Genomic DNA, 14,379 nt, shown 5'->3' with positions numbered 1-14,379 from the left:
TTTGCCATCGAGAAATTACACCTCAAGACAATGGATTCTAGGTTGCTGCTACACTTGTATGATTATCCTTGGGATGATGCTTTAAAGATGATGCAGCGGAAGGAGCTGTGAGAACTGCTTCTGAAATTCGTCTTGTGTGCATAATCTCTTCTGTTGGGAGACTAATTGACTGTGATTGCCAACATCTGCCATATGAACAAACACCCCAACATCTGCCTTGGATCGTGTCACACAGTCCACGAGGTGACAGAGTTGAGAACCACTTAGAGACCTAAGCACAAACAGGCATGCTCTCAGGAACATCCAACTTCACCAAGTCTCGGCGTCTTCAGTTGCTAAGTGACCAAGTTAGTCTAGAAAGTCTCTAACATACATTCTGTCTTCATAATTCTACCTGAGATGTAAGTGTTTTATATGAGCAAAATAAAAATTGTTTATTGTCCCAGTTGGGGTTTCTATTGCTGCCTTGAAACACCATGAAAACACCATGACCAAAGCAAGTTGTGGTGGAGCGATGGGGGGAGGGGAAAGTGTTTGATTTACACTTCATGTCACTGTTCATCGCTGAAGGAAGTCAGGAACTCAAACACAGCAGGAACCTAGAAAGTCCGGAACTCAAACATGGCAGGAACTTAGAGGCAGGAGTTGAGGCAGAGGCAGAGGCAGAGGCCATGGAGGGGTGCTGCTTACTGGCTTACTTCTCATGGCTTGGTCGCCCACTTTCTTGTAGAACCCAGGACCACCAGCCCAGGGATGGCCCCACCCACAATGGGCTGGGCCCTCTCCCATCAATCACTAAGAAAATGCCCTGCAGACCTGCCTAACCTGGTCTTCCAGGGGCATTTTCTTATTTGAGGTTCTCTCAGATGACTTTAGCATGTGTCAAGTTGACAGAAAACTATCCATACCAATTCTTAGTGCTGAATGTTTTGAAAGACCTCACTGATATTTGTCAAATAAATGGGTGTTATCTCAGTATCTAGGAAGGTATATACTGCAAACAAAACCTAAGCTTGGCGATTTCCTCTCTGTTGACTAGTCCTGAATAAATAAGAGGAGGATACCAGATAATTTATAAAATGGTTTTATTCCCCCTTCGTGTCTGATTCGGGAACCCCATATTTGGCTAAAGTCATTGCCCCAATGTTGCCTTTACAACTTTAATGATACATAGGCTATGCCTGGTAGGACAGAAGGAAATTATGGTAAAAATAGAGACACTTCTTTTACCGGCACATTCTTTGGTTATCACACCTTGGTCATTGGCCTCGGAGGGGAAGCACCTGTTCTTTTTCTGGTCAACTTTCTAAGTTAAATATCTATGGCCAAGAAAGAAGTAGAGCCTCCAAAACCCCGCCCCATGCCCACTGGCTTCCCTTCTCAAGCACACAATACATGGAAAGTTGCTGGCATTTGTGATTTACTAAAGCAGGTCCTGGATGTATAATCATCTGGGTTGTCAGTGGGAATTCGAGTTATTGCCTCAACAGTGACACATTAGCCTTGAGAAGCACGAGACGGGAAAGCTAGTTTGCATATGACGTCTGAAAGCTACAGAGCTGAACGACCTCACACTTCAGCAGCCTGCATTGCTGGGAGACCCAAATCATGTTTTGTTTTGTTTTGTTTTGTTTTAAGGGTGTTCTCTCATCCAAACATCTAGGTTGGTCACATTCATCTTCCTCGCTCAGAGCCTCCCACAACAAGGGGGTGTCAGGCAGGAACCCAGAGACTAGAGCATCCTGATTCTCAACCCTCCCACCTTCACAGCTTCTGTTCTACTAATTGCTAGTTACTGAAGAGTCACAGTAACAGCAGACACAGTCTATTAATGACCTGCGAGGTTTAGAAAGTAGAAAGTAAAAATAGAAAGGGGTGATACAAGATGAAAGAGAATGTGGGAGCTGTTATTTATTGTGTAGAATATTTTTGTTCTAACTTCTATTTATTGCTTTTTTTTTAAGATGGGGGTCTCACTGTGTTATCCAGGCTGGTCTCAAAATCCTGAGTTTAAGTAAAACCTCACAAGTGGCTAGGAATGCAGGTGCATGCCACTGTATCCCTATTGTATTTTTGGCTGACATATAGTAATTGTACATATTTACTGACACAATGTACTCTTTCAGCATATGTATGTATGTATGTGTGTGTATGTGTGTGTATAGTTCTTATCGAGACAATTAATATACCCATTATCTTAAACATTTATTATTTATGGCAAGAATATTAGAAATATTCTTTTAGCTATTTTGAGAGACAAAATAGTCACAGGACTGTGTCATAAGACAGAATTTTCTCCTCTCATATGACTAAGTTAGCACCTATGAACCAATCTCTTCCCGCCCCTCCCTTTGACCTACCATTCCCAGAATCTGGCGATCATTGCTTTACTCTCAAGATCTTTTAAGCCCCATGGGTAAGTTGGATGACGCAGTATTTGTCTTTCCGTGCCTGATTATTTTACTTAACATAATGTCTCCAGGTTTGATCATGTGTTACAAACTTCTTGGGTTTTGTGTGTTTTTTAGTTTTTTACTGAGAGAGAGAGAGAGAGAGAGAGAGAGAGAGAGAGAGAGAGAGAGAGAGAGAGCAGAGAGCAGGTACCCACAGAGGCTCCTGGAGGACATCAGATCTGTTGGAGCTATGGTTACAGGTGGTGACGAGCCACCCAGTGTGGGTGTTGGGAAATGACCTCAGGTCCTCTGCAAAAATAGCATTTGTTCTTAAGACCTGAACCATCTCTCCAGACTAATTTCTTGTTTTTACATCTGAATAGTATTCTATCTGTATGTGAGAGAGAGTGTATGTGTGAATGTGTATGTGCGTGTGTGAGTATGTGTGTGTGAGTGTGTGTGTGTTTACTGCTCTATTCATCAGTTGATGAACACTTAGGTTGCACACTGTAAATAGTGCTGCAATAAATGTGCGGTTGCTGATGTCTCTTCAATATACTGACTTCATTTTCTTTGGGTACTGTCTTAGTGTAATAAAGAGACACCATGACCAAGGCAAATCTTATAAAAGAAAGCATTTAACTGAGGTCTTGCTCCCAGCTTCAGAGACTTAGTCCTCTCTTTTCATTTCAGAGAATACGGCAGCATGTAGACAAACATGGTGCTAGAGAAGGAACTGAGAGCTTCACATAGTGATCCATAAGCAGCAGGCAGAGAGAGAGAAAGAGACGCTGAGCCTGGTGGGGGCTTTCCTGAAACTTCAAAACCTACCCCCAGTGACACACTTCCTCCAACAAGGCCAACCTACTCCAAAAAGGCCACACCCCCGCTCCTTCTAATCCTTTCAAATAGTTCCCTTCCCTGGTGACTAAGCATTTTAATATATAAGCCTGTAGAGACCAGTCTTACTCAAACTACCACATACAAACACGAGTAATGGTATTGCTGGGTCATTGATGGTTCTATTTTTAATTGGGAGGGGGCTGCCAACATTCTGTTTTGCATAATGACTGCACAAATTTACATTCTCATCAATAGTCATATAGCTTTTCTAAAAAAACTTATTTCACCAGCATGACTCTTTTTAGTATAAAGTATATTGAATCCTGACTCAGCAGGATTCAATATATGTTAATATAAATGTTTCCATTGGGGAAATATTAGACCAGAGGGTTTCTGAAGGCATGCATAAAAGTTCTAATTCTTCATATTCTACTGTGCATTTCTGATCATAGTCTGTTGTAAACCACACATTGGGGTGACATCTGTTAGGGTTCAGCCTCGACGGAGTTCACACATTCCAGGGTAGGAGCATGAGGCTTAGAATTATTTAGCAAAAGGAACAGAGATATGGGAGAAGTAAGGGACAGAAACACAGAACAGCATCGAGAGGGAAATTCAGTGAATATTGAAATCACCCACGTTTATTTTCCACATGCTTGTATACTCCACTCCAAAAGGGGAGAGGAGAGGCAACAGACTTCATTAAGGAATAGACTAAGTGCTTTGCAGGTTGTCACTCCCTGCCAATCTCCTTGAAAAAAAGCAGGAAAAGGCTTAAGTTCTCTGACCTCTGATCAAGGTGAAGCGAATCCACCTCTAAACTCAAAATATTAATTAACCACACCCTAGGTCAGGATCTCTTGATTATAGCCACACCTGATGTAACAACTTTGAAAGAACAAAATAAGCCCAAACTCTCCGGCCTTCAGTAAAGATGGAACAGGATTCACATTGAGGGCACTGCCAATACTCTTCCCTTGGGCAAAAGCATTCTGTGGATCCTCCACTTGCCTAAAACAAATACCTAAGGTCACTGAGGCAATGGGGAAATGGTTTCTTAAAAAGTCCAGACACCTTAGTGTGGCATTCAGAAATGATGTTAAATGCCTTCTCTGTCTCAACCCTAATCCCTTCCACTCACAAGCCTCTCCTCCTTGTCAACTGGGTTTCCTGCTCCCCTCCTCTCTCTGTTTCTGCCAGTCCTGCTGTCTCTGACGGGAACATCTCTCCCAGTCATAAACATGCAAGAGAAGCTAGTTTTAATTTTTTTCCGTAACATTTTATTTGTATGTATGTATACTGGGGGGGGGGGGCATGTACGCTGTGGCACGCGTAGAGGTCAAGCTGAAGACCTAGGAGAGTCAGGACTCCCCTCCTACCACGTGAATCCAGGGACTTGACCTTGGGTCACTGGGCTTCGGGGCAGGTGCTTTTCTCACTGCGTCGTCTCCTGGGCTCTCATTTTAAACCTTCAGGTCAAAACCAATCCTGAGAGGTTGACTTGGCTCCAAATTCATCTTCATTTTTAAACTCATAGTGGACTACAAATTGGGTTTCTTATATAGAATTAACTGTGTAAATTATTTTCCAGGACTTCGGGAAAGAGTGGTTTCACACATGGCTGCCTGCCCTGGGCCCGTGTACATAATGGACACAGTAATAGGATTAAAAAGAAATCCCTTTCAATGGAGAAAGAACAGCAATCTGATGGCTGCCTGCAGCTCTGTCACCAGTATTTGGGGACTCTGACCATTTGTCGTTTTGGTGTGGGCTCAGGGTCAGGTCTATAGGAGCAAAGGGCGGGCTGATAGGGCCAGTGTGCTCCCAGATTGAAGCATCCTAAGATATTCTCGATTTATAATTCCTCTTCTGAAGGAATCTCTCTGAACAAGGCCTCCAGATGACTTTGCTGTGCTCCAAAGTCTGCACATAATTATAGTGAAGCTAAATATATTATCACTCTGGTCTAGATTCATTTATCAAAGATACAAAGTGTATTTCTCCTTTTCCTCCAGCCTAATTACCATTTACAGTGCAGCCCACTCCAAAATGGAGCAATGGTAAATACAACTGGTCTCTCACCTTTAACTAAGTAGCTAGCCATGCTTAGATATCCATGCATTTACCAAAATCTGCCCTGTCTCTGGCAGCTGATCAAGCGGATCCCTGCAGATTCCTGGACTGCGGCAAATTTGCCCGGTGTGTAAAGAATGAGTGGACACAGGAAGCAGAGTGTCGCTGCAGACAGAGCCATGAGAGCCGAGGGACCCTGGACTACCAAGACCTGAATCTCTGTCCCCCTGGAAAGGCTTGCGAGGTCAGCCAAGGACAGGCAGCTCCTTGCAGGTACGTCAAGCAAGTAGACCACAGACCCACGAAGAATCCATTGCTCAGAGTATGAGAAAGCTACCGTGTGGATAAATTCATGTGCTCCTCTAGGCCACCAATCACAGGTTTTCTTTTGGATATTTGGAGGTAGATTATTTATGTGTAGAACAAAACAGGGATCCTACTTGTGAAGAGCTTCCTCCATGTGTCCTCATTATAAATGTAAATACATTGCACCTAAGAAGGCCAAATGATACTATTGCAGGGCTGTGTGTGCTGTTAGTGAGAGAGAAGAGACATTCTTGTAGGTGAAGGAGAAAATCAGAAACATACTTCTCTCACCTTTCTCTGTCCTGCTTCTGACTCAGAGGTGGGGCAGGGACAAGAACAGTTGGGGCTGCGTTTCAAGTGTCACACTTGAGCCCTGTACAGGGAAACAAGAAAGACCTGAGCTGTCTTACTGCCTTTAACACGCATGTGTGCATGTGTGTGTGCACGTGCATGTGTGTGTGTGTGTGTGTGAGAGAGAGAGAGAGAGAGAGAGAGAGAGAGAGAGAGAGAGAGAGAGGTGAGGGAGAGTGAGTACACGTGCAACAACATTAGTCTATCCTAATAAATCTAATCAACCTACAAAGTTAGAAGTCAGGGTACAGCACCACTCATCACATCATGTGTTCTCTCTTGGTGTCCATATTTATGTTGAATTATTTTAAGAATTTTTTTAACAAAACATGGAACCAGATTGACTTGTTTTTCCATATGAAGTTGATTATTGTTCTTTCAAGGTCTTTGAAGAATTTCTCTGGGATTGTGATGAGCAGTGTAGTGAATCTGTAGATTGGTTTTGGTAAGATTGCCATTTTTACTGTTAATTCTACCTACCCAAGAGCATGAGATATCTTTTCATTTTCTGGTGTCTTCTTTAATTTCTTTCTTCAAAGATTTACAGTTTTCATAGTTCTTCCACTTGTTTGGTTACAGTTACTCCAAGATATTTTATGCTATTTGTAGCTATTGTGAAGGATGTGGGGTTCCCCTTTGTATGCTGTGAATACCATTGGTTAGTAAAGAAAATGGCTTGGCCTGATAGGTCAGAGTAGAGTTAGGCAGAGAAATCTAAACTGAATGCTGGAAGAAAGAAGGTGGAGTCAGAGAGAAGCCATGTAGCCCCACCAGAGACAGATGCCAGAACTTTACCCAGTAAGCCACAACCTTGTGGCAATACACAGATTAATGGAGATTGATTAATTTAAGATATGAGTTAGCCAGAAATATTCTTAAGCTATTGGCCAAACAGTATTGCAACTAATATGGTTTCTGTATGATTATTTCAGGGCTGAGTAGCTGGAAACAAACGAGTAGCCTCCTACAACAGATACTTCTCTAATTTCTTTCTCAGCCCATTTATCATCTGTGTAAAGGAGGGCTTTTTTTTTTTAGTTAATCTTGTATCCTGCTACATTACTGAAGGTGTTTATGAGTTGGGGAAGTTCTTTGGTAAAATTTTGGGGGTCACTTATGTAAACTACCATATCATCACCAAATAAGTGACAGTTTCACTTCTTCTTTTCCAATTTGTAGCCCCTTGAACTCCTTTTGTTGTCTCATTGACCTAGCAAGAACATCAAGTACTATATATATCAAATAGATATGGAGAGAGTGGACAACCTTGTCTTGTTTCTGATTTCAGTGGGGTCGCTTTGAATTTCTCTCCATTTAGTTTGACGTTGGCTGTTGGCTTGCTGCATATTGTCTTTATCATGTTTAGGTATGTTCCTTGTATTCCTGCTTTCTCCAAGACCTTTATCATGAAGGGATGTGTATTTTGTCCAAAGCTTTTAAAGCATCTAATGTGATCGTGTGTTTGTTTAGTTGTTTCCAGTTTGTTTTTATGTTTACATTGACTGATTTTCTTGTGTTGGGCCATCCCTTCATCTCTGGGATAAAGGTGACTTGATCATAGTGGATGATTTTTCTGATGTGTTCTTAGATTCCCTTTGCCAGTATTTTATTGAGTATTTTTGCATCAATGTTCATGAGTGAGATTGACCTGTTATTCTCTTTCTTAGTAGTGTCTTTATGTGATTTGGGTATCAGGGTAATTGTAGCCTCATAAAAAGAGTTTGGCAATATTCCTTCTGTTTCTATTGCGTGGAACAACTTAAGGAGTATTTGGGATTAGTTCTTCTTTGAAAATCTTGTAGAATTCTGCGCTGAAACCATCTGGCCCTGGGGATGTTATGGTTGAAAGACTTTTGATGACTATTTCTATTTCTTTAGCAGTTATAGGTCTATTTAATTTGCTTATCTGGTCTTGATTTAATTTTGGTAAGTGATATTTATCCAGAGAACTGTGCAGTTCCCTTAGGTTTTCCAATTTTGTAGAGCACATCTTTTGAAATATGACCTGATGATTCTCTGGATTTCCTCCTTGTCTGTTGTTATGTCCCCCTTTTCATTTCTGATTTTGTTAATTTGGATATTCTCTCTCTGCCTTTTGGTTAGTTTGGACAAAGTCTTGTAGTGATGAGGCGAGCAGGCCTGCTTTTCTTCCCGCCTGGCTCCAGCATAGCTAGCTTTACACCTGAAATAACAACACACAAATTGTATTCATTTAAACACTGCCTGGCCCATTAACTCTAGCCTCTTACTGGCTAACTCTCACATCTTGATTAACCCATTTCTATTAATGTATATTGCCACTTGACTGTGGCTTACCAGCATGAGTCTAACCATCAACTGTCTTGGGTAGGAGAAGCATGGCATCTGCCTGACTTTGCTTTCTTCCTCCCAGAATTCTGTTCTGTCTATTCCACCCACCTAAGGGCTGACCTATCAAAAGGCCAAGGCAGTTTCTTTATTGACCAATGGAAGTAGCACATAGACAGATGACCCTCCTACATCAAAGGCTTGTATATTTTGTTGATTTTCTCAAAGAACCAATTCTTTGTCTCATTGATTCTTTGTATTATTTTCTTTGTTTCAATTTTGTTAATTTCAGCTCTCAATTTGATTGTTTCCTGCCATCTAGTCCTCCTGGGCAAGTTTGCTTCTTTTTGTTCTAGAGTTTTCAGGTGTTCTGTTAACTCACTAGTGTAGGATTTTTCCAGCTTCTTTATGTAGATATTTAGTGTTATAAACTTTCCTCTTAACACTGTTTTCATTGTGTCCCATAAATTTCAGTATATTGTATGGTCATTTTTATTGAATTTTAGGAAGCTTTTAAATATCATGGTTATGAGTCTTTCTTTATTTCTCCCTTGACCCATTGATGATTCAGGTGAGCATTGTTTAATTTCCATGTATTTGTGGTCTTTCTGAAATTAGGGTTGCTGTTGAATTCTAATTTTAAGCCATGATGATCTGATAAGATACATGGGGTTATTCCAATTTTTGTTGAGGTTTGCTTTGTTACCTAGTATGTGGTCAATTTTTGAGAAGGTTCCATGAGATGCTGAGAAGAGGGTATATTCTTTTATGTTTGGATGGAATGTTCTATAGATGTCTGTTAAGTCCCTTTGAATCGTAAAATCTGTTAGTACCCTTATTTCTCTGTTAATTTCCTCTCTGACTGACCTGTCTAGTGGTGAGAGTGCAGTGTTGAAGTGTCTCACTATTAGTGTGTGGGGTTTAATGTATGATTTAATCGGCTTGGTTTTTAACCCCAAGTGTTTCCTCCTGTCATAAGGTATTTTCTATAGTATCATTTTTAATGATTACAGTAGTCCATTCTTTGTAAGTGTTATAATGTGATTTCTACCTGAATCAGAATGCATCAGGAAGTTCTTCAGTGGGCATGAGAAGGGACTAAAATGTGATCAGATATCAATGTATGTTTAGGAGAAATCAGGACATACAAGGGTATCTAGTGATACCCAGAAAAGCTCTGTGAAGCAACCTCTGCTCTCAAGGGCTTCTGTATGGGCCAGTCACAGGCCACTTTCGGGAACACAGCCAGCCTTTCTCAACCACAGCCTCCAGGTACACAACTAAATGCTGGCTATCAATGTGTGAGGTGGCTAGCAGGTGGTTCTGGTTCCCTCACCCCCCCCCTTGCTCACTCAAGTGGCTACCAGGGTTACCAGGGCACACGGCCATCTAATGCCCAGAACTCCATCTGCAAAAAACTAGAGAGATTTCTTTAATAATCCTCACCCTGTTCCATTAGGAACAGCAACACTTTTAAAATAAGTACCTGAACTTGACTAAGAAGCAATGTCCTGGGGTCAGATCATGGTTAAGAGTACCCAGTTAGTCCCTTGGGAACCTGAGGATAGGGAACCCGAAATGACCCTATCCTATAGCAATACTGATGAATATCTTTCATATCACCATAGAACCTTCATCTGGTGATGGATGGAGATAGAGACAGAGACCCACACTGGAGCACTGGACTGAGCTCCCAAGGTCCCAATGAGGAGCAGATGGAGGGAGAACACGAGCAAGGATGTCAGGACCACGGGGGGTGCACCCACCCACTGAGACAGTGGGGCTGATCTATTGGGAGCTCACCAAGGCCAGCTGGACTGTGACTGAAAAAGCATGGGATAAAACCGGACTCTCTGATCATGGCGAACAATAAGGGCTGATGAGAAGCCAAGGTCAATGGCAAGGGGTTCTGATCCTACTTCATGATCCGGCTTGGTGGGAGCCTAGCCAGTTTGGATGTTCACCTTCCTAGACATGGACGGAGGGGGGAGGTCCTTGGGCTTTCCACAGGGCAGGGAACCATGACTGCTCTTTGGATTGGAGAGGGAGGGGGAGAGGAGTGGGGGGAGGAGGAGAAGAGTGGGGGGAAGGGGGAGGGAAATGGGAGGCTGGGAAGAGGCGGAAACTTTTTTTTTCCTATTCTCAATAAAAAAAAAAGTAAAAAAAAGAGTACACTTTAGTAATCGAATTAGAAATGGCAAGAGATCATGCATGTCTTCCTTGTTGGGGGATAAGACTGAAAGAGACCACCCATGAGGTTACTGAGACCATGAAGTGCTATCACAAAGTTTCCCCCCAAGAACAGGCGGCGCAGGGTATCCACCCATAGAAGTGAAGCTGATGATACTCTATTGCTTCTGTGTTCATTAAAGATGAGGCACAAACACAGTTTCCTATAGGCTTGACATTCTGTTTCTAAAGCTCCTTTGGAAATGAGAACGTGTAAGAGAAGAACGATGGGAAAGTACAGCAATGTGTGGTTTCTCTGTAGAATAGCAAACTGACAAGAAACAATATTTGCGACACCTAGATGGGTGATAACAGAACAAAGGCAACTTCCAAAAAGATCCTTTTACACCAGGGAGTTTCAATTAGTAACCAGTACAGACAAACAAGGGAGGAATGAACAATCCCCTCAGGCCTCAAGTACAGCTGCTTCCCATTTACAAAAGCAGAGCTATCTAAGCATGGAAAAATATGTTTTTAATAACTTTTGAAGCAGGTATGGTGGCGCAGCACTTCAGAGGCCAAGTCAGAGGACCACTGTAAGTTCAAGACTAGCCAATTCTAGTTCCCAGACTCCCTCCCTATAAATCAAAACAAATTTCTATAATCTAAAAAGGCCATGCTAACTAGATACCAACCCCAGAATACATTAATATTTCCCTGGAAGACAGGCAAGGAGGGGTCAAAAATGAAATTAACAGACAATAAGAATAAAGAAAAATATAGCCTATAGACAAGTTATTGTCTATTTTAATGTGACTCAGAGTGTCAATAAAAGACAAACATCCTAATGATAAAATGAGCAATGGATACAGAAGTGCTGATCACAGAAGAAATCCAAAGACCATTGAATACAGAGGATGCTCAGTCTTGCTGTGGGCAGAGACGACCAAGCACTGTTATGATCCTATGTGTTGCTCACGAGTTTGGCAGGAAGGTTGATGATGCCCAGTGCAGATAATATGGAGCAGAGGGCAGCAGATGAATTTGCATTTCAGTAACATCCCTGTCCGAGAAAAACTTGTCAGCATCTCTAGGAATTTCAGTTTGACTCAGGCATTCTACTTTTAAAGTTGTACCTATTCACTAAAAATTGTACGCACAGATGTTTACATCATTGTTTTCATTATTGGTGTTTATGGTCTGGGCCAGGCGCTTCTAGGTTCTTGGGCTCTTACCAAAACAGTTGGGAATAAGCGTTCACATAGACTTACAGAAGGCAATGCAACTGTGTGACTTAGAGGGATACACTGTTAAAATGGACAATGGGTTGCATGAATGAGCATACTCAAGGCTCTCTGGCTATAGCCTGAGCCTCTTCTTATGGGATCCAAGATAAGAGCTGGCAACTAAGGGGCATAGTTCTTGTCTTGACTGAAAGATTGGGTTATATAATTTTACTTTTCCTACTATGCATGTCCCATCTCATAATACATCTGATTTTAATCATATGCACACCTAATTATGCATAAGATGGTAAAGAAGGAGATTGTCTCTGAAGATGTACCAGAGGACACAATTTTGCCTTACCAATGTGCACCCAAAACAAGTTTAGACCAGATCAGCCTCTCTGCTTTCCATACCCAGATACACTGGGCACACTCCTCAAAAAGAACTATCAAAACGTGATTTTCACCAAGGGTGAGAAAACATATCATTGCTCAGGGATGGAGGGGTTTCATCAGAAAGGGGGGGGGGACATGGGGGGTTTCATCAGAAAGGGGGGGGGACATGGACAGGAGAACAGAGGGTGACAGGTACAAAACTCTGTTTTACGATGCTATAAGCTGTCAAAAAATTAAAATAAAGAAATGAAGCAAAGCATATACATATTTTAAAAGATTAGAAGAAATAAATGTCTACTTTTAAGGGAACCTACATAGAAAGATGTCCTCCAGATAGTGTACCCCATTTTATGATGAAAAATATAAAGTGAAAATATATATATATTATGAGTGGAAATTGCATAATCTCATAAAGTCTGGAATTATATACAGTAGTTACAATCAATTCTTTCTTAAACAGCATTGTGAACAAAATGCTCTGAGTACTTAGAGCAGTCACAATTCAGAGCTGGACTTGAATAGCTGCCCCGTGCATGACAAATTTATCCTCCTATCTTTTTCATGAACTTCCATCAACCCTTCTGAGATCAGCGCCCCCAAAATAAGCCATCTGTAAGGCAACACTCCAGTGACTGCACCTGCAAGGTCGTACTAGCTGCTTACGCTGGTTACAATTTCAAATCCAAAACAGCAGGGGATCACACTGTTGCTTTCTCTTGCAGGCCACCAGATCACTTTACAAATCAAGCCCACCAACTTACCATCAAAAAGCTACGTAAGAAAAACAAGGTAAACTTGTACTTTCTTTTTTACATGTTGGTTTGAAGTAGTCTGAATTTTGAGAAAAAAAAAATGGAGGTGGGTGGTCCTTGGACTTCCCACAGGGCAGGGAAACCCTGATTGCTCTTTGGGCTGACAAGGGAGGGGGACTTGATTGGGGGAGGGGGAGGGAATTGGGAGGTGGTGGCGGGGAAGAGACAGAAATCTTAAATAAATAAATAAATAAACAAACAAACAGACAACAAACAAACAAATAAAACCAGTTCTGTACCTTTTAAAAAAAATTTAATGGAGATATATAACGCACCTATTCTTTATTTGGTAGCCTTTCAAAATTTAATGTGGGTGGAAGGAGGTATTTCCTGGTGCAAGGAGAGAGACAGAACACTCATCAACTGGAATGTGCAGACAAAATAAGAAAATTACAGGAATAAACTAAGTATTTTATAATATTCCCAATCTTGTCTTGAAAAAATGTATCAGTAATCTGTGGTTTTGCAAAACTAAAATTTTCAAAGTAATAATATTTGTGTCACTGAGTAATTTCATCTAAGTTATTCTTACATTCCTCTTTTCTGTTGTGAAACAAGCTATGCAGGACAGCTCGGTCTTAGCTTTTCATCCTCTTGCCTCAGCCTCTGGAGCGCTGGGATGGCATGCAACAGCCGCCGCTGGTTTCATTTTTTTTTTATTTCAAATAACCATCACCCAAAGTAAAAAAAGGAAAAATATGTAGAAGCAGCCTTATTTGTGAAACGTGAGCTACTTCAGAAAGTCTTCAAAACTTGTCTCTTTTATAAAACACAAGCCGTTTTATCAAGATCATTTTATTTTAAAAAAGTGATCTAGTCTGGTCATACACAATCTACAGAACATTCATTTTATAAAAGAACTCTGAGGGAACAGATATTGGAAATTTTTATTCCCAAGTTACCTATTTTTAAAAATTATACAAAGTCTTGGATATTAATCAGTGGAAGCAACCAGTGCTCACTCTAGAGACAATCAATAACACCTATTCCTCAGGCCTGCACCTGCGGTGCTTTCCAGCTGACATGCAATCAAGGACGCTGTAGCAATAAGACTAGGAGGAATAATAATTTTTATTCAGTTGCACACTGGGAATGAGGAGTGTCATCTGAATTTTTGAAACCAGGAAAATTAAAGAAGCAGAACAAGTTCCGATAAGCGCCACCAAATGACGACAGGCTGTAGGATCTGATACTGATCAAATGTGATGCTACTTTGAGAGGAGATTTGCTTTCCTACGGGAAACTGTATTCAACTGTCAACCTCCTGAGAAGAGAGCTAACGTCAAGAAAAAAACATGTTTCTTCCAGGATGAAGCAAACACCAATTAAATCTTGAAATACCAGAGAGCATTAAGGGCCGTATGTCAAATGAAGGCTCCCAGGGAATAAAAGAAACTGACTTTTCATGGTTAAAAAAAAAAAAAAAAAAAAAAAAAAAAAAAAAAAAAAAAAAAAAAAAAAAAAAAAAAAAAAAAAAAAAAAAAAAAAAAAGAAAAAAAAAAA

General features: G+C 41.0%; 1 protein-coding gene across 1 annotated transcript in view; it reads left to right on the top strand.

Moving 5' to 3' along the window:
* Impg1 (interphotoreceptor matrix proteoglycan 1) overlaps positions 1–14,379 on the top strand; it is a 129,859-nt gene that overhangs the window by 108,862 nt on the left and 6,618 nt on the right. The window contains exons 14-15 of the mRNA XM_050124539.1: positions 5,387–5,582; positions 12,787–12,853. Of these exons, the coding sequence (XP_049980496.1) occupies positions 5,387–5,582; positions 12,787–12,853 (263 nt within the window). The remainder of the gene's footprint in view (positions 1–5,386; positions 5,583–12,786; positions 12,854–14,379) is intronic.

This window comes from Alexandromys fortis, unplaced genomic scaffold (assembly GCF_014885135.2).
Source record: "Alexandromys fortis isolate MF-2015 unplaced genomic scaffold, M_Fortis_MF-2015_v1.1 scaffold_22, whole genome shotgun sequence".
NCBI classification, from domain to species: Eukaryota; Metazoa; Chordata; class Mammalia; order Rodentia; family Cricetidae; genus Alexandromys; species Alexandromys fortis.
Note: the sequence above shows the minus strand (reverse complement) of the source record. Positions and strands in the feature narration are given on the sequence as shown.